At 36.6% G+C, this 21,199-nt stretch overlaps 3 protein-coding genes across 3 annotated transcripts; 2 read left to right on the forward strand and 1 right to left on the reverse strand.

Moving 5' to 3' along the window:
* Window positions 1–6,349: 6,349 nt before the first annotated feature.
* LOC143531021 (sodium/calcium exchanger NCL-like) lies at window positions 6,350–12,390 on the forward strand. Its single transcript, XM_077026418.1, has 7 exons — window positions 6,350–6,743; window positions 9,477–9,662; window positions 9,727–9,908; window positions 9,996–10,141; window positions 10,223–10,487; window positions 11,490–11,784; window positions 12,087–12,390. Exons 1-7 carry the CDS (start codon window positions 6,365–6,367, stop codon window positions 12,344–12,346), a joined length of 1,713 nt encoding a protein of 570 aa, XP_076882533.1. The 5' UTR covers window positions 6,350–6,364; the 3' UTR covers window positions 12,347–12,390.
* A 1,046-nt stretch (window positions 12,391–13,436) lies between these two features.
* Window positions 13,437–18,529, forward strand: LOC143531022 (sodium/calcium exchanger NCL-like). The gene is made up of 7 exons (XM_077026419.1): window positions 13,437–13,800; window positions 16,172–16,357; window positions 17,004–17,185; window positions 17,263–17,408; window positions 17,493–17,769; window positions 17,865–18,173; window positions 18,263–18,529. The coding sequence occupies exons 1-7, from the start codon at window positions 13,437–13,439 to the stop codon at window positions 18,509–18,511; spliced, it is 1,713 nt and encodes a 570-aa protein (XP_076882534.1). The 3' UTR covers window positions 18,512–18,529.
* An 888-nt stretch (window positions 18,530–19,417) lies between these two features.
* Window positions 19,418–20,897, reverse strand: LOC143531042 (uncharacterized). Its single transcript, XM_077026432.1, has 5 exons — window positions 20,406–20,897; window positions 20,198–20,323; window positions 19,950–20,110; window positions 19,659–19,857; window positions 19,418–19,573 (listed from the first exon to the last, which is right to left on the reverse strand). The coding sequence occupies exons 1-5, from the start codon at window positions 20,895–20,897 to the stop codon at window positions 19,418–19,420; spliced, it is 1,134 nt and encodes a 377-aa protein (XP_076882547.1).
* Between the last annotated feature and the right edge of the window lie 302 nt (window positions 20,898–21,199).

A 21,199-nucleotide genomic window follows, 5' to 3' on the forward strand; every position in this document is an offset into this window, starting at 1 on the left:
CAAACTAATACTGAATTTGAACTCAAACCAAATAAAAAATAGATAAGACTACATTATTTGAACTTTTAATAATAAACTTATTATTGTCATTCTAAATCTCCTCCAAGCCACCCATGAGTTTTATCAAACCGCCCTTAATAAAATTTCTCAACGTTTAATATAGTATTTTAGTTTAAAACAATATTCATATATGGTATCACACAAACGGTTGTGCTCGTGGATCTTCCCTAGGATACCCATTAGGATTTCTATATGTAAGACATGGGTTACACTTTTATTAAAAATATATTAACATTTGGGAGGTTGTAGTACATGTATCGTATACATACCCAAACGAAAATTACATGAAATACAACATATGTATACAAATTGATTCAAACCGTGGTCTTGGGCAAATGTTGAAATCGTGTGGCCTTCGATGAGTGATTGAGTCGTGCCTTCTTATATGATCCTTTGCTAGAAGAACGAATAAACTAATGTTGACGGTTGTGGCTGAGGATTAGTGTTCAATCGGGTCCTTTAAAACAGATTTTGCGCATATACTTCGACAACGCGTCTGTCTCCCAGAATACAATAGCTAAAGCAGCATGTGCTATCGGAAAAAAACACGCACCCGAGGTTACACTGGATAAACTTGTAGTGTTTGAACTTATGGCAAAAATAAGAATTTGAAGGTGGAGTGGAGCGGAGTAGACTAGTAGAGAGCGCTTTTTATTTAGTTCCTCAACATGTGAGTCGTCAAGTTTTCAAAGAATTCTTATATATATCATCTTTTTAACAAAAGCTTACTATTTATATACAAATATAATGGGTGGATGAAGACACTCGCTTAATTAGAGAATTAAAACTCTAATAAAGTGACATAAAAAACTCTACTAAAGAGTTTATCTTCAAGTCACCATATGAAAGGTCGCACAAATAATCAACTAAATAACTTCATTTATCATATTTTAAATTAGGCAAATTGGATTTAATAATCTCACATTTTTGCAGTTGGTCGATCGTAATCTAATCTCAGAAAATAGCTACCACTTGTCCTCACCTTTTACACTAATTGTTTTTATTGAACCTCTGTTAAAAAAAACTTAACTCCATTAAGTTTTTTCCGAATTTCAAAATGTTGTTTTATAGCTTTTGACTGAAATGATGCTCTAGACGGTTTGATTTTTGTTAATTGAAAGTTTTAAACACCCGAATTTAAGCACTATTTCGTCGTCTAGAGCACCATTCAAGTAAATTTTATGTCAATCGGTTCGTACCCTCATTCCGGTCAAAAGCCCTAAAACACCAATTTAAAATTAAAAAAAAAAAAAGAAAAACCTTTACGGTGTTAAAGTTTTTTTTAACAAAGTTCTAACAAAAAGAATTAGCATGAAAGATAGAACTTGTGGTAGTTATTTTATGAGATTTGATTATTATCGGATAATTAAAAATATATATATAATTATTAAAATCCAATTTGCCTATAAATTTCCAACATTATTCACCCAGCTCATAATCATTTTAAGAAGTTTAAACCGACTTGAAATATCAACACCAGTGAACAATTGTAAACTTTCAAAATCTTGATATATTAAAATTTCAAGTTTCTAACCTTCAATAAATTTAAAATATTATACAGTGCATTTATATATTAAAAACAAAGCGTTGGGTCGTAGGAGACGACAAAGTACCATGAACGACACGTTGAACCCTGTTTAGAAAATTCACGGCCTCCGGGGCCAGAAACCCAAATGTATCAAAAGCAAAAGGGAGAAACACGTGTTGATTTTCTAAACAGACTTTCTCGTGTTTAGAAACACGTGTTCATCTTGGTCCAATGGATAGTGTTCATGTGTGTAAACAGCCAGACACGGGTTCGAAACCCCGGTCATCCATTTTGCGTGTTGTTCATGGTACTTTGTTGTCTCCTACGACCCAACGCTTTGTTTTTAGTAGAATTGGTCTTGCTATTCAAAAGGGGGTTGCGGCGCAGCTTGTTGCCCGTTTGCCTGCCACTTTATTGTAATCGTTTTGATTTTAATGATAAATTAATTGTTTTATATTGCAATATTTTAACATATTCAGTTTCGACGTCCGTACACACGTATAACATCGGTTTTGGGTCATTAGACAGATATCATTTCATTCCAGTGTTCTAAAAGTTAGATTCCAAGGCCGACTAGTCGGCGACAAGTCGGTCCTCGGACCCCTACCTTGGAGACTTTTTCCAAGACGGCCTGGATTAGTCGGAGGCGGTCAAAAGTCGGACTAGTCGGGCTAGGCGGTCAAAAGTCGGGCTAGAAATTTCTAAAAGTCGGGCTAGGCGGTCAAAAGTCGGGCTAGGCGGTAAAAATCGAGCTAGGCGGGCTAGGGTTCTCTAAAAATCAGTTAAAAGTAATTTAAAAGTTGATGAGTCAGCTAGAGTACCCTTTTGACCTGAATTATGCTTATTTTGACAAATATATAATGTCCAAAATTAATTTTCATTGTAATTACCATGTCCGAGTACTCTCCAAATACTCTTCGAGTACTCCTACTACTCACAACTTCCCAATCGACCGCTTAGGATCCGCCTAACGACTTTTGCAACATTGTTTCATACTAACACGAATTTTTGACACTTGAATAACTACTCTCATATCTACCATCCTAATAATAAATATATAAACCCCGATGTGCAAGAGTCTGTTTGTGCCACTGATTTATTTTTGGACGTATGGTGAAACAGCCAAATTTACTAAGTTAAGTGGACGACACGCTATTAATACGCGCACCGCGGACACGCGGAGTGGTAATAAGCTAGCCCACAAAAAGGGAAAGAAAAAGCCCTTGGCCCACAAAGAATAATAATTGTTTTTCTTCCAAAAGTGTGTGTTGTGAAAACTATATGTTTTACTTTAAAAAACATTTATTATACTGATAATAGTTTTATTGTTCTTAACCAATATATATACTTTTTTTATTTTTAACATATTTAATTCTGTTACATATTTTTTTTCTTCGATTAACCGATCAGCTTTTTTTTATTTTTTTTAACTTTATTAGGAGTGAATGAAAGATAACGGATAATTACAAAGAAAATATATCAAGGTTACACTGCCACCTCAAACTTAAAATATTTATGAAAATTTGTTAAGAGTATATGAAGATTTATAAAAAAAAATAAATAAAATTGAAAAAAAAAAAGAAAAAAATAAATGTATCTCTCTCCTTATTGGTCATAACCCCACAAATATATAGCTCCACCCACATTTTCGTTCGGTTCGGTGAAACTGAAATTAGTAGCTGAAGCTCAAACCGAAGTGATGGCGCCGGTTTACCCGACCAATCCTTTCGGAACACGAACCCAACCCGAGAGACGCTCTGATACCCTAACTCCTTATAACTTTTCCATTTCCCTTTCTAGTTTTCTCAATCTAATTAAAAAAACAAAGAAAACCCAATTAAACTAATTATCTTTTATAAAGACAAATACGATGAAAAGAATCATAATATCTTTGTATAAATTTAAGGATGCTTCTTATCTTGTCGACATGGAAAACAACGACACGGTCACGTGTTTCACTATTTGCAAGTTGCAACTATCCATCTTGTTTTGTGAACTAAAAAGTATTCTTAATTTTAAATCAAATTGATAAAAATTTAAGAAAACAATAAAATTAAATATTAAATATTAGATGTTAGAAAAATATAATGAACTTTTATGGGAATTTTCCAAAATGTCTTATTAATAGTGAGAGATTCCATTTTTGTCATCAGAAATAAAAAATTTTTAAATGTCCCCTACAAACACGTCTTTCACGACATGTTTGGCCTCAACGTGTCTTTCACGACCTGTTTGGCTACCAAACGCTTCTTTCACTACTTGTTAGCCTCCAACTCGTTTTTCACAAGATGTTTGATCTCTTAATTGTTTTTTTTTTGTTTTTTTATATTACATTATTACAATTAATTTTACATATATTTGTTTTTTAATAATTTTTAATATATAAAGTTTTATAAAGTATCAAATATCCCGTTGTGATGTGCTTATTATATGTACGTGTTGACATTAGTGGCGAAGCTTGGACACGAGCGCCGAAGGGGGGAGGGCAAACTCAAAATGTATTAAAAAAATCATAAACGAGGGGGGTCGGGCTCAAATTTGTGGGCGAAAAAAGGTAAATTTACACTGCGTATAAAATTTTCGGGTGAAAAACGGATACATTACACTACTGCGAAAAAAAACAGGGGGGGTCGAGCTCAAATTTTCGGCCAAAAACGGGTAAATTTGCACTACGTATAAAATTTTTAGGCGAAAAACGGATACACTTACACTACTACGCAAAAAAAAAACAGGAGGGCACTAATGAATCTTCGCCATTGGTTGGCATAAAATTTACTTAAAACCGAGCTTGGTCAAATTTATTAAACATTTCGATATAAATTTTACACAACTCGATTTTAAGTAAAATTTATGACAATATATAGATATAATTAACACGACAACACATCTTAATGACGCATTCAAAACTATATATAACTTTATATATTAAAAGCTATAAAAGAAAAACCAAATATGAATAACATTAGTTATAATAATGTAATATTAAAAAAAACAATAACAAAAGAGGCCAAACACATCATGAAATACGCGTAAGAGGCTAACAGGTCGTGAAAGACGCGTTTGGTGGTCAAACTGATCGTGAAAGACGCGTTGAAGCCAAGCATGTCATGAAAGGCGCGTTGAGACCAAACATGTCGTCGGAGACGTGTTTATAGGGGCATTTCTGGAAACTTTATTTTATTTTTTTATTTTTTGAACGGCTAACGAATCCTCCAAATGACCAAATGAGCTACTGGCTAAATTCACCACATCGGGATACACTCGTCTTTTGATCCAGGAAAAACCTTCACCTAAGGTCAACGTCCGTGAACACTCGCCCGAAGACACGATAGTGAGGTGAGATAAAACTCGTTAAGTTCAATGATCCAACTAGTGAAAGTCACCTACTCGCCTAGTCTCTCATCATCACCCTAGTGCCTCTGAAACAAAATGCCGGGTGCAGGAATTGAACCTGGGTCACATAAAATACAAAGTATTTTTTTTACCACTCCACCACTAACTCATTGACAAAAATAAAATTTAGCCATTAATAGGACATTTTAAAATTTTCCCTAAACTTTTAAGAAGTGATCATCTTTGATGGTTCTATACATAAGTCGTAACAAATATTTTTACAAAAACATGCCGTACAAACTAAAATATACGAAAATAGTTTTTTTTAGAACGGTGGCTTTCTTGTATTTAGACTAATACACTCTCTAAATTTGGAGAGCCCGGATGCCCCACTCTGACTAGACTGTGTTGTCTTAACCGTGCTCACGCTGGCTTCAGAGTTTGGCTTGAACGGTCCCCTGGGAAACCATACCGTCGACTGCCACTTGACAATCGTTATGCCACAGTAAGAATGGAAATCTCTGGCGTAACACACGGTAGAACGAAAACCCAGGTGAGCTCAGGGTTCGAACTGACAACATTTGCATAAAACTTAGCTCAAAATCCCTTATTGCCAATATCCACTCAAAAGTGACACAAGTGAGATTCGAACTTGAGTTTTATTTATTTATATTTTAATTTCTCATTTCTTTTAACCACTTTATATTTGTTTATAATGTTAACTAAACCCTAACACAAATCTATTCCTTAAACTCAATCGACATCTTAACCGACGGTCAAACTCAATAAAGCTCAAAATTTGGGTTATTTGATTCTTCTTATTGCCAATATATTTGTTTGTTCAACCCAAGAACTCATGTTTCAAACTAAAAAACCTCATGTTTCAAACTAAAAATGGTTACCAACTCCACTTAAGTGGTAATTATGTTAGATTTTTTGATTTAACATATATAAATATGCATTTTTTTCAAGTATAAAACCAAAATTATATTTAATTGTCGACCTTTTCATAATTCACAATATACATATTGCATAATATTTAAATGATTTATATCTTTTTTTTTATTGACCAAAATCAAATAATTATTTTATTTTAATTAAATTTAATTATATTAAATTATTCGTTCTTATAAATATGACAATTATAATTCATTAAAATATATAACATGCACGTAATATATATTACGTTTATTTTATCTTTCACCTGTATCTAACGCGGGTAGCCACTCTAGTAGTAACAATCTTTTATTACTTTTTTGGAAGTAAATGTTCAACAATATTCAACTTGCGATAACTCATTGTGTCTGTCCTTACTTAAGAAAAAGATCACTCTTCGTCTTCACAAACTGATTTCTGTCGTTACGCGCTTCCCACACGTTCACGACACCAAACCAACCTTCACTATAAACCACTAAACACTTAAACTAAACCCTTACCGACAACATGGCTCACAATATCAATATCTTCATCCTCTTCATTATCCTCACCTCTTTAACCATCACAACCACCAGTCGCCTCATCACCAACTCATCCACCAAACTTGTAAATGATGGTGTTCACGAAACTATACCCCGTCTTAATCCTTTATTATTATCAACGGACGAGCCCGAGTTATGCGAACAGACTTACGGGTTCATGCCTTGTAATACCACGGTTCTTGGCAATCTTTTTCTCATTTTAGTCTATGGTTACCTTATGTTCCTTGCTGCTACTTACTTGTCCGCGGGTAGTGAGTTGATGTTGGAGATTTTGGGTCCGGGTATAGTCGGCGGATTGTTTCTTCCGATTCTTGGAGCTCTTCCTGACGCCATGCTCATTCTCGGTACGAACGCAAAAACCTTTTTATTAGATTATGTACCTTTTTATTAGATTATGTGTAGTGGATTAACTTAAAGTAAAAAGTGAATAAATGACTACATAACTGTCACATATACATATGGCTCTCAATAATTTTTTATATAAAAAACGTGTAATAGTTTAACTAACAAAATAATCATTATTTAATGTATTTTTCTAATATACGACCGGATGAGTGTGATTTGTTGGAAAAAAGTGTGGCCCCAACTTGCCCTCAAGCGGCCCGCTCACTATTAGCGCCACTCAATGTTGAGCCTGTAATGGTGTTAAACGCCCTTAAAAGCTAACGTGGAGTGAGACGTTATCCCACTACACACCCGTCTTAGAATTTTCTTGGTTTTGTTTTCCCTTCCCATTTCTTGGATTATTATTAGGAAAATTGGTTTTTATTGGTCCCAACTATTTCATTTTTTGTCGGCGCTGGTCCCAACTTTCATTTTGGCTGGCAGCGGTCCCAACTTTCACATACAGTCCGCGACTAACGGAGTTTTTGCTGATGTGTCCATCTGAGTTGTCAAAAAAACGTTACTTGGCAGCCACCGTGGCAGCCATCTGAGTTGTCAAAGTCCGGAGAATCAGAAACCCCTACCGGACTCCATGACCTCCCACCCATCGCCGCCATCAAACTCAACCCCACCTCCCCACACCACCGTCCCATCGCCACTCCCGCCACCCCCACCACCACTGCCCAACGCCACATCGGCCACCGTCACGTTCACCATTTCCGGCCACCGTCATGCCGCATCGGCCACCGTCACGTTCACTATCTCCGGCCGGGCGGCTGACCACCATTATCTTTGCGCATCACCACCATCATGCTTGTGGAGTTTTGAAACTGCTCGAGCTGTCTCCCCCATATTCCTTATTCATCTCAGTTCGTATCCTTGCCTTGTCCCGTTTTTCCGGCGACCCACCCCCCGTGTTCCGATTAAGGAACCTGATTCATATATGATAAATTGGGGGGTTTGACGCGTTGGTGGTGAAGAGTTCAAATCTTAGAGGATGGCTAGCGATGTTGATATGAAAATCCCCAATTGGGGGTTTGACGCGTTGGTGGGTTAGAGTTTGATAGCGGCGATGGGTGGGAGGTCGGAGTCCGGTAGGGGTTTCTGATTCTCCGGTCTTTGACAACTCAGATGGCTGCCACGTAACGTTTTTTTTTTTTTTTTGACAACTCAGATGGACACATCAATAAAAACATAACGGAGTTAGTACTCCGTTAGTCGCGGACTGGTGGAAGAAACGTATGTTAAAGTTGGGACCGCTGCCAGCCAAAATGAAAGTTGGGACCAGCGCCAACAAAAATGAAATAGTTGGGACCAATAAAAACCAATTTTCCTTATTATTATTATTATTATTATTATTATTATTATTATGGGTGTAGATCAAATACAAATGAAATTAATGTGCTAATTGTGAGAATCAAGTAGAGTAATTATATATACAAGTAGGATAATGATCTAATGACATCATAGAGTAATTATATAATTACTCTATGATATAATTGCATAATTATTCTACTCGTATATATAATTACTCTACATGATTCTCACAATTAGCACGCTAATTTCATTTGTACGTTAACCTTCCTCTTATTATTATTATTATTATTATTTATTAACAGGTTAACTTAATTGACTGAACTTGTACACTTAATTTAAATGTTTCATAATTTTGGAAATGAATTAGAAACTAAGATGCTGAGGGAATTGGATACCTTACTTGGGTAGTGATGTTCGGTTGTCCCAACTTTTCTAGGTACCCAATAATTAACGGATTCCTTATTTTGAACAAGTGTCGTTTGGTATCTTTTGACATGTACGTAGATCTTTATATTTATGCTTTATCTTTTCGGCTTTGTTCTTTAATTTTATTTTTCCTTTCTTTTGTTTAGTAATTTAACTAATTTCATTTTTCTGAACATTTTACTTGAAATGAAATATGGTGTGTCGTGTATCGGGTCAAAGTAGCTCTAACCAAAATAAGACCGAGTCAAAACGAGCTGTTATAAAAATTTAAAAAGCATCAATTAGATTCGGGTCAATATTAGTTCCAACTAAAATGGGTGTCAAACTGTCAATGGTGACAGGTAAGATAGTGGCAGATGGCAAGTAGGCGATGGTGACACACATGGGGCAGTGGGGTATACTATTCACTTAATTAGACCAAGTTTACTTAGCAAGTTTGACGACAATACTCTAAGTTGACTTTGTATAATTCGAGTTATAATATCACTCAAGTTAACTAATATTTTGATGTATGGGTTTTGAAGTAGAAGGTGGTGATGACGAAAATTTTTTTGGGTGTTTTTATAATTTCATATTGGATGAGTTTTGAGTGTTTTTGAAAGACGGTATTTTTATGACGTGACAGCTGACTAGACACGCGTTTTTTTTTTATGATTTCATACCTCCTTATCTTGGATGCTCTCAATTTATGCTTTTTCAGTTTACTTTTCTTCATCTTATAGTAGAGACAAAAAGTACACAAGCATATTACTTTTATAATATCCCTCACATTCAAAGTCTGTTATTTATAAATATGTCACTAAGTTAACGGTCTATATAAGTTACTCAAACTAAATTAGAAAAAGAAAGTCACACTTAATCCATTTGTTTAATGACCATTCAAAAGTTTTAAATTAGTTACCACTTATTATATAGCAATTTAATATTTTTACCTTATCTATTTTTTACAGTATCCGGGTTATCTGGAAGCCCAGAAACAGCACAAGACCAAGTCTCTGTTGGCATGGGCTTATTGGCTGGTTCAACAGTCATGCTTCTAACTGTCATATGGGGATCTTGCATCATCATAGGCAAATGTGATTTACAAGATTCAGTTGCAATAGACAACCAAGATACCAAAAGATTCAACTTATTAGGTACATAATTTAAACAACCAATTTGTTTAAAAAAAATTATAAAAATGTTGTACGCGGTCTGCAGGGTCCGGTGTGAGTACTGATATTTGGACAAGCTATTCAGCAATGATAATGGCTGCATCTGTACTTCCTTTTATTGTTGTTCAACTCCCACAAATCTTTCATTCATCGTCTGGACGACACCTGGCGGTGTTAATCGGTCTTATAATATCCATTTTGCTTCTAATTGCATATTGTGTTTATCAGGTATATATTTTTAATCAATGATGTGACAATGCACATATTAATAAATTACTTAATGGTTAATTGGCATTGGTTGGGACTGTTTTGCAGATTTATCAACCGAATATACAAAAAAGGCGCATTGCTTTTGCAAAGCATAAACACGTTCGTTCTGGAATCCTTCGGTTTTTAAAAACAAATGCGTTTGGAATACTTTTAAACGATCAAGGCCAACTTAATCAAGAAGTTTTGCACAAGTAAGTTGCATTACTATTTATTTTATATTTCTTGTAAATATTTTGATCAAGTAAATAACCTTTTATCGTTATCTTTGACAGACTATTTAACTCGGTTGATGTGAATGGAGATGGACATCTTTCAGTAATGGAGCTACGAGCTCTAGTTGTAGGAATGCAGTTAAATGATATAAATTTAAAGGAAGATGACGCGATTGATAAAGTCATGAAAGAATTTGACACGTCTGGAGACGAGGAAGTAGATTTTCAAGAGTTTGTAACGGGAATTGCGAAGTGGCTTGAGGAGGCTAAAAGGACCAAAATAAGTTATAATGCTGGTCCTGACTATATTCATGACTATCATGAGGTATGGGCTTATTATGAAGGGAATCAGGATGCATTGAATGATATTTCTATTTTTTATCATGGACCCCACTTACTGTTTAAGGCAGCACTTATTGATATGAGTTTGCAAGCCTAAGATATGCAGGTTTGAGTTTAGTCTAAACGGGTCGGGGCAAACCTGTGGGCTTGTTTAATTAGCTAAACCGGTCTTATTTTATTCAGATATGTTCGTGACTTGACCCGTTTATTTCTAGTAAACATGTGTTTTATGTCATAAATTAATTAAACTGATTGGGTTTTTTATCTTAAAATTTGTAATATAATTGAGAGCTTAGCAACAGGTTTCATAGTTAAACTAGGGGTGCGACCGGCTCGCTTAACTTACGAGAGCTCGAGTTCCGCTCGTTCGATCTTTATTTTTAACTCTCGAGCTCGGCCAGTTTACTATGTATTAACTAATTTAAATACATTTATAATTACTTTGTATATCTATTATAACTTGAAATATATTATTAGTTATTTTTATCATAATTTTGTATGTAATTATTATACAAGTATATATTTAATATCTTAAATAAAAATTATATAACTAATAGGCTCATATAGGCTCGAGAGCCAGCTCAAGCTTCATAAGTGTAGCTGGGACTGGGCTCGGGCTCGGGCTCGGGCTCGGGCTCATTTATTAAACACGCTCGAGCCTAATTTTTAGAGTATAAATTTTAGGCTCGAGCTTGTTTATGCTCGGCTCGATTCAAGGTTTTATGGAGGTGATCTTGAGTAGCTCACAAACGGATTGGCTCGTTTACACTCTTAGTTTAAACATAATCATCTTATATACTTTTGTATTTTTTATTGTAAGTTTTAAATTTTAAGAGTATCAATATGCCAAAAATAAAATAAGATATTGGATTAAACATGTCAAGTCAGTGTAAACCCGCGAAAATATGTGTCATCTTTGGTTCATGTGACTGACATTGTTTTCGGGTTCGTGGTTTGACCCATTTAGCACCTCTTGTGTATGCAGGAAACAAAGAGACAACACTATCTTTTGGGAGACGAAGGCGGTGATGATGAAGAGAACGGTGTAGATAACCCACGCAGGACCACGATTAAAGCAGTGTTATTATTGTTATTGGGCACACTTATTGCTGCTGCATTTGCGGATCCTTTAGTGGATGCAGTTGATGGTTTCTCTGCTGCAACAAGTATCCCGTCTTTCTTCATCTCATTCATCGCCTTGCCGTTAGCAACCAACTCTAGTGAAGCAGTGTCTGCCATCATCTTTGCCTCGCGCAAAAAGCAAAGATCCGCTTCTTTAACTTTTTCAGAGGTTCGACTTTCTTTGACTTTCTTGCTTGTGAGTTAATGTGTAAAATGGATTCTGGTCAAAACCGGTTCTTTTTTCGTAGTAGTCAAAACGGGTTGGTGGGTCAATATGTTTCATTGCATAGGTTAAGTAGGTCAACATGAACATGACCTGCTTATTAAACGGGTTAAATATGACAAACCAAAACCTTGTATTTTGGGTTGTGTCAAAAAATGTCACTCCCCGTTTTAACTCATTAATATTTTTAGATAACGAGACATGAAATTATAATACTATAGCTTATTAGCGGGTTACCTTTTTGCAGTTATACGGGGGCAGCAACGATGAATAACATACTTTGTTTATCGGTGTTCTTGGCACTTGTTTATGTACGAGGATTGACATGGGATTTCTCATCAGAAGTGCTTGTTATTGTGATTGTTTGCGTGGTGATGGGCGTTTTTGGCAGCTTGCGTACCACATTCCCTCTTTGGACGTCTTTCATTGCGTTTATCCTCTACCCGCTCTCCCTTGTTCTTGTATATGTTCTAGACTATGTTTTCGGTTGGTCATAGTTTTAACAACTGTAACTCATAATCAAAACCTAGGTAGTTGTTCACTCGTATTTTTCACATGTTCTGCCACTAATAGGCATGTTTGGCAGTTTGTTTGACCACCCGGCGCCACCCACCCTTTCGAGTCTCAATTCTGTGTAATTTGAATGTTAAGTGTGATGTTAAATGTTAATAGCTTTCAATTATTTAGTTTTGAGTTGCATTTTGTGCTCATCGTCCATGTTTCATAAATGATTGAATTTGAACCAAGAAGAAAAATATTATAAATTTAATCAAGGATCAAAGACGAAAGTTGCATAGAGGTTTTAGCTCATGTGAATTTGATGTGGGATTAGACTATGTAATCGGCCTTATACAAACTTAAACTTAAAAAAATTTATAAGGCCTGCATAAAAACTCTTTTTTTGTGATAATTCCATTTTAGAAAAGTGTCATTTGAAGACGTGATATGTGAGTTTGGGGGTGCAAATGAGTCGAGCCTAATATCAGTTTGTTTAACTTACAACAGCTCAGACTCGTTTTCTTTCTAAAATTATTTATCTACATTTATAATCATTTTTTAATTATGTATAACTCTTTATGCTGTTCTTGACTTCTTATGGCTCAATTATGCCAACACGCCCTTAGACGGGTCAATATGGGCGGCGCTGGGGCGCCTTCAGGCTTGAACACCGCCGAGGGCGCTCAAGGGGGTGTCCAGGGGAGGGGGGGGGGGCTCACTTTCTCTCTCTCACACACACATATATATACAATGGGGGCGGTAAAGGGGCTTTAAACCAAAACGGGAAGTTATGGAGAAGGGTTTTGAAGCGCCGTTTCCTACGTGGCGATGATGTGGAGGGGCTTTAAAACCCGCCCCTCCATAGTGAATAGCCTTATATGATATTCTACAAACATGAGAAAAAGTCATGAATAGAATGATGATAAGTATAAAATAAGTAGTTTACAAAACTAAAGGAATTATGCCCTCTTTTGGATTTTGGGCGTATGCAAGCCAAAAATGAGAATATCATTAAATAATTCACCATGCAAACAATGAAACAAACATATAAATACACCTTTGTTTTCAAACTTTAAACACAAACCAAACATGGCTAACAACTCATACCTCACTCTCTTCACCATCCTCTCCCTCTTAATCGCAGCCACGGGCCGCTTTATAACCACCACTTCACCTTCCTTATCCGATGGTCTTAACGATGGCGAGGGAGTGATCAGCTCTTTTTACGTATCGTCACCGAAAGAGTGTGAACAAACTTACGGGTTCATGCCATGCACCACTACAGCATATGGAAACTTGTTCCTTATTACTGTCTATGGTTACCTAATGTACCTTGCTGCTACTAAACTCTCGGCCGGTAGTGAGCTGTTGTTGCAAATTCTAGGGCCTGGTCTTGTTGGAGGCCTCTGCCTTCCGGCTCTTGGCGCGCTTCCGGATGCTATGCTTATTCTAGGTAAGTGGTTAAAATCTTCATTCCGTCTCTAGTCTAATCCTCCGATGCCCAATCGAGTTTTGGACGATCCTAGGAAAAGGTTGTACCCGTCGGTAGGTAAAAAACGATGGTTTGGTTTTATGGTTAGAAAAACCGATCTTTCTGTTTGGTTTCGGTTTTGGTATAAAGAAAAAAAAAAGAATCTAACCTAAAAATTCGTTTAAAGTAATTTTTTTTAAGTTAATAAATGGCTTAGTTAAAATTTAGGTCCTCATATGTAATAATCATTTTGTTATTGATTAAAAAGAAATGGACAGAATTACAAATTTTGTCCTTCAAAAAAGCCAAATTACGGTTCGTGTCCTTTTTTTAGTTTCCTTGCAGGCGGTGTCCTTTAAACATTTTTTCCTACACGTTACGTCCTTTACGCTAACTGGGTTAGAAAAACTCAGTTAAATACCCTCACGTGAGACACATGTGAGGGTATATTGGTCTTTTCAACGAAGTGGTTCAAATATATTATTGTAAAAAACAAATAGTAATTATTATATATATACTCTCTCTCTCTTCTCGTCTTCTTTCTCTCTCTCTCTACTCTTCTCCCTTGTAGCACAGACTATCCTAACCCAACATCACCGACCAGATCGCACTCGTTAACGTCAACGCAGACAAGCTCCGAGGTGAGATGCTTGACCTCCAACACGTAGCCGCTTTCCTTCCTCGTACCAACATCACCGCCTTCGTTGACTACTCCAACATCGTCAGATCTGATCTTGTCATTGTCACTGCTGAGGCCCGACAGATCACAGGGGAGTCCAGGCTTAACTTGCTGTAGAGGAACCTGTCTCTGTATAAGAAGATGGTGCGGCGGGTTTACGTTGGGTTTACGGCGGCGGATCTGCTCATGGATATCCAACAGGGTATCCGGTGGGTTTACGGTGGTGGCGGAGGTGATGGTGGGAACTGGGGGTGTGGGTTTCGTGGGTCAGTGTTGGATTGTCGTCGGAGTTAGAGAAATTGGGTGATTTGGTGGGTTTGAGATCTAGGGTTTCTAGGATTAATGATTTGGTGGTAGTGGAGGTAGAGGCGAAATGGTTAGGTGGTGGTGGAGGTAGAGGCAAAATGGGTTGGAGTTGGCCAGATCCGGTGGTGGTGGATGGGTTGGAGGTGGCCAGATCCGGTGGTTGTGGATGGGTTGGAGGTGGCCGGATCCGGTGGTGGTGGTGGCCGGGTTTCGACCAGGAGGTTTAATGGAGAGTTGACCAGGTGGTGGTGGTGGTGGTTGTAGATGGGTGGTTAACGGCGGCGGTGGGAATGGAATGGAATCTGCAACGGGGTGGGTGGGGGGTATGGTGGCCGGAGTGGTTGTGATATGGTGATGGTGGTGGCATAGAGAGAGAAAGAAGAGAGAAAGGAGGGGGAAGGTGTTATAAATTTGCAGGTACATACGAAAAGACAAAAATGCCCTCACATGCGTCTCACGTGAGGGTATTTAACTGAGTTTTTCTAACCCAGTTAGCGTAAAGGACGTAACGTGTAGGAAAAAAAATGTTTAAAGGACACCGCCTGCAAGGAAAGGACACGAACCGTAATTTGGCTTTTTTTAAAGGACAAAATTTGTAATTGAGAAATGAGCCTCAAAGTTTCAAGCTAAGTTCATTATTTTGGGCTTTTAAGCTCGAAGTTTCAAGCTCAAATTCATTATTTGGGCTATTTATTCAACCAAAAAAAGTTTCCAAGCCTGTAAAACCAAAAAAAAAACTAAAATAGAATCGAACCAGCTGCAAAAACCGGAAAAGCTGAAACCGAAAGGCTTCAGAAAACCCAAAAGCTGAATTTTCGGATTTGGTTTACGCTCAAAAACGAGAACATGACTTGGTAAGCTGAGTGTGGGTACAGACATCGTCAACGGATCAACGACCAACTTCATAGACGAATCACCGACAACCTATTTACCGACGGATATGATAGATTGGCAGCGAATACTCACGGACAGTTCTTTCCGCTGTGATAGCTATTTTTTATTAAAATAAATAACTATAAAATGTTGTCAACTATTTGAAAAATGAAAATGACACATTCTAACAAAAAAAAGTACAATAAAAAATAAAACTTCCATTGGCTCATTGGCGCCTCATTGTAGTCAAAATCTACAATATATATATATTTGTCAGTTTAAATCAATTTTTGTAGTCAATGGAAACCAATTTTCTAGTGGTGTCTAGTTGGACTCGGTTCATTTGCAGGCTGCAGCCTAGTTTGAATGAATCATTGTTTAACATGAACCTATTCTTCAGGGTTTGGGCCTTTGATCAGGCTTCAGTTCATATCCATGAACCCATACTAACAATGGTTCATGTTATCTAATTTAACTGCTTACATTTGGTTGCAGTATCTGGACTATCAGGAAGCACAAAAACAGCCCAAGACCAAGTCTCAGTCGGAATGGGGTTGCTAGCCGGTTCAACCGTCATGCTTCTTACAAGCATATGGGGAACATGTATTGTAGTTGGCAAGTGTGATCTACAAAACTCGGTGGCTCAAGATAACAAAGATACAAAAGGCTTCAACTTAATAGGTTCCCTTCACAACATAAATATGCATCACTTGCTTGTTTTTTCCATATAGTAAAATAATCAATCTAGCTTTTCATGACTGTCTAGTCTAATCAGTTTACAAGTCGGATCAATTTCAAAACCAGATGACGTTATAAATAGTTTAAAACGTTTAAATAAATGCGTAACTAATTTAAAACAAAATATGGAGCTACTTTATCTTTGGGTGTAGAGTTGTAATATTAATAAAATAAAATGTGAAGCCTGAAGTAGTAAATAAATCAATAAATGAGATTTTGATAAGGAAACAAATATAATCAATGTTTTCAAAACTGGACTGGTCATTGAACCAATAGTCCTAGTCAGATTGGTGGGACCAGTTTAAAAAACAGGATGACGTTATAAATAATTTAAACCTTTTAATTATATAACTAACTTAAAACGAAACATGAGATTGTTTTATCTTTTGGGATACAAAATAAAATATGGAGCCTGGAGTAGTAAATGAGATTTTGAAAAGAAAGAAAATGTTATCCCACATAGTCTGGTTCGTCGGTTCAATCGGTAGCCACATATTCAAATACACTCAACCGGACAAGTTATGTAGCTAGTTCCTGGTCCGGTTCTAGAAACCTTGACAATAACATGTGTTGTTTTCTTGTAATGCAGGTTCTGGTGTGAGTACTGATATTTGGACAAGCTATTCAGCAATGATAATGGCTATCTCTGTGCTTCCTTTTATAGTTGTTCAATTCCCACAAATCCTCCATTCGACTTCAGGACGACACACTGCAGTTTTAGTTGCATTAATCCTCTCGGTTTCTCTTCTAATCGCATACTGCCTTTATCAGGTAACATTTTAGCCATCTACGCCATACACGTTCTCGAGAGCATGCAAAACCATAAACATATTACAACCGTTTTGTAGGTTTATCAACCGACATTGCAAAAACGACACCTTGATTTTGCAAAACACAAGCACGTTCGGTCTAGGATTCTTAAGTACTTAAAAAAACGTGCACTAGGAAGACTTGTTGATAGCAATGGTGAACCGAACCGTGAAGTTCTATTAAAGTTAGTTCTGATTTATGAACCTAATTCGACATGTTATTATAATGTGTCTAATTTCTAAACCATTTTGTATGGTGGTTATGACAGGCTGTTTAACTCGATTGATGTTAATCAAGACGGAAGCCTTTCGGTTCCTGAACTAAGAGCGTTGGTTGTTGGAATGCAGTTGTATGAGATTAATTTGAATGAAGATGATGCTGTGACTAAAGTTATGAAAGATTTCGATACATCTGAAAATAATGAAGTTGAGTTTGATGAATTTGTTAATGGGATTGGAAGATGGCTTGATGAGGCCAAAGGTTTTAAAAAAAGTACTTCTCTTGCTGGTCCTGACTCATTGAAGTATGTTCATGATTATTATGAGGTAATATTTTTAACTCGTCCGATTGGTTAGCAAGGTATTAAAGGGAGCAATGAGTTTTTTTTTTACTAACATTTAATAATTTATTGATTTTATAGGAGACAATGAAAGAACACAATCTTTTGGGAGATCATACTCATGATGATGAAGAAGAAGAGGGCGTGGATGATCCTCGTACAACCACCATAAAGGCGGTGCTATTATTATTACTCGGTACTGTTATAGCGGCTGCATTTGCTGACCCGTTGGTAGATGCAGTTGACAATTTTTCAGCTGCAACACACATCCCGCCTTTCTTCATTTCATTCATTGTATTACCATTAGCAACAAACTCAAGTGAAGCAGTGTCTGCTATCATCTTTGCCACGCGTAAAAAACAAAGATCTGCGTCTCTGACATTTTCCGAGGTTTGTTCCATGTATCTTGTAGTTAATGCATTTAACATATCTAAACAAAAAGACTAATTTTTGTTAATGTTCTGTGTGTGTCTATGCAGTTATATGGAGCAGTAACGATGAACAACGTGTTGTGCTTATCGGTGTTCTTAGCACTTGTATATGTTAGAGGATTAACATGGGATTTTTCATCAGAAGTTCTTGTGATTCTTATTGTTTGCATTGTTATGGGCGTGTTTGGCAGTTGTCGGACCACTTTTCCGTTATGGACTTCCTTCTTGGCTTTCTTGCTCTACCCGTTCTCCCTCATACTCGTATATGTTCTTGACAATGTTTACGGTTGGTCATAGACAACGGTTTTCTATGATATTTTTAGTTTGAAATAAACAGTGTTCGGTTATAGTAAAAACTTAAACCATAAATAAAATAGTAAGAACTAATCTGTACCACGTGTGGTCCAGACTGGTTCTTACTGTTATTATTTATATTTAAGTTATATCCATATGTATCAAGGATTACTACATATGAAATAATAAAGGTTTGGTTTCTTTGTAAGGTGGGATTGTCTTGTTTGTTGATTCTTTTCTATAAATGTATAACCATACCCTATGAAGTTAATTACCATTTTCACATTGATACCAATTTAGCACAAAAGGTTAACACAAATTTGGCTGTACAACAAATCAATTGGTAAGATATCCTGCTGTCATCATACAATAATTCCTCTGCTTGTGTTATTGTTGGTGGGTCAATAGTTTCATCATCAATCTAGAATCACAATGTGGAAGATAAGATCTCAACATCCACATATGTGAAGACAAGAATGATGTAGACCGGTATGACGAAAGCACCATGAACCCACATGCATAAGTTTGTTACGGTGGTGCCCTCCGTCCTCTCACCGAGTTATTGACACCACTAAACCTCTCACCAACTACAAGTGTGCAGCGGACCACAGCCGCACAGGACCAAACCACAACCAAAGTTATAAAATTGTGAAACAAGAAACCAGACCTGTCTAAACCTAGTACGGTCCCGAATGGACCAAATACAATGTATCCACACTATGACTTATGTTTTTTTTTTCTCATTTACAACTTAAACTTGCTCCAAAGTTAACTAAATAAGTAAATAGCATTCAAAAGATAAAGATAGAGGGGTACTTAATTGAGGTTATATTACTTTTTCAAGGTCACATTTCTAGCATGAATAAAAAGCTACATAAATAAATAAGACATCAAGAAACATAAAACCATTTATAGCTTCAAATTTAAATCAACACTTTCCCCTGCATCGCCATTGCCGTTTCCGGGCTGCCCCATGGGTGTTTTTGCAGCTGGAAAGAAACTAAGAAAAGGCTGTGGGTTTGACACGCTTCGTCCAGTCAAATGGATCGGTTCTTTTGATTGGTCCTAAACAAAAGAAAAAACGAAACCGTCATCAACCAAAATGAATGGAAAATAAGTAGAAAGTGTTAAATTGTTATAAAATTATTACCTTTTGAAGTGTTAACCTCTCAAATTGTGGCTGTTCGGCTCTACAAGGTGAAAGATGTATACTTTCTTTCGAACTTGAACGCGAATGGTTTGTTTGAGGAGGTGCTAGTTTGAGAAAATCCCGGGTCAGAATGTGATTTTCATCGATGAATTTCTTTGTTATTGGATCAGATATAGCACCTGAACTTGAACATGTTTCTCTGTAAATGAAATCCAAAACTACAAAGTCTCAAACCATAAACAACAAACAATATAATAAAAACTAATTATATCTAAGGTTCTATATATTCACCTGAAAACCGGATGCGCAGGATCTATGCTAGCAGTACCTCCATTGCTACAAGAAGCATATTCATCTGATCTTGACACATATGCAGAAGGAAACTTGCAGTGAAAAGACGGAATTGGCATGTTTTCCAACGAAAACGGGTACGGCCTTTTCATGCCAACCATCTGCCATAATATTCATAAACCATCAACAAATGCACATTAGATTTTGAACATATTAAAAAAAAAGTAACAACTAACAAGTAACAACACCTTCTCTTCCTCGGGCCATAACGATTGGAAGTTATTGCCACAATAGCTTTGGTTTGAAGGGAGCTCAATCTGAAAATTCAGAACTGGCGATGAACACGAAGATGCAGTGTTCGCCGAAACATTCACCTGCAAACAATACAACACAATATAATCCAACTATCCAAAACTATACACAAAAACATAACACAACAAACAACGAAAACTTTACCAATGATTGTGATCTTTGCATCATTAGATTAGGACTAGGCGCCCAAATCGGCGGACTGGATTCGTAAGGCAAACCACCAAGATTTGCTGGAAATGATGCAGTGTATCTAGAGTGGTCCCCATCAAACTTATACTCACCATCACTCCATATCCTAGACCAGTTCCCACCACCACCAACACCAACACCAACACCACTCGTTTTCGACACTTTTCCACCATCCGTTTTCGAAACTGGCAACGGAGGAGGTGGCGGTATGGCATTAAAATTTGGAATTTTCTGAATATTATTCAAATTTGAAGAATTGCTAGGGGAAATAATTGCATCTTTCTTCTGGTGTTCTTCTGATATTATCTTCTCAAGCTGAGCCACTCCCATGCCTCTCTGTGGCACCTTCTTATGCTTCGGTTTTTTCGACGTCGATCGATGACTACTACTTCCACCACCAGTGTTATTATTATTACTACACTTGGAAGTATGCTCGTCTTGAGCCATTGATCACCACTGCCATCTAAGTCACAATGAATACTAATAACAATAATAAAATAATAATATTGATTCAAATGATCAGGTAACGGAACAATAAAAGCAGATTACAACAAAATGATGATCTGATCTAATTAATATAGGGAAACAGAAAGTAATAAATAAATAAATAAATAAAAATGGATGTGAATATAGAATTTAGAATATAGAAATAAATATATAGGAATATGGAAAATCTAGGTAGAGTGCCTGTTAGCTAATAAGTCGCCAAAATCGTCGGTCTAAATGAAAGACCAGCTCTCGGTTGAGAT

The sequence above is a fragment of the Bidens hawaiensis genome, unplaced genomic scaffold, assembly GCF_021521415.1.
Source record: "Bidens hawaiensis isolate Kalapana, Puna unplaced genomic scaffold, B.hawaiensis_p1.1 tig00009070_1, whole genome shotgun sequence".
NCBI lineage: Eukaryota > Viridiplantae > Streptophyta > Magnoliopsida > Asterales > Asteraceae > Bidens > Bidens hawaiensis.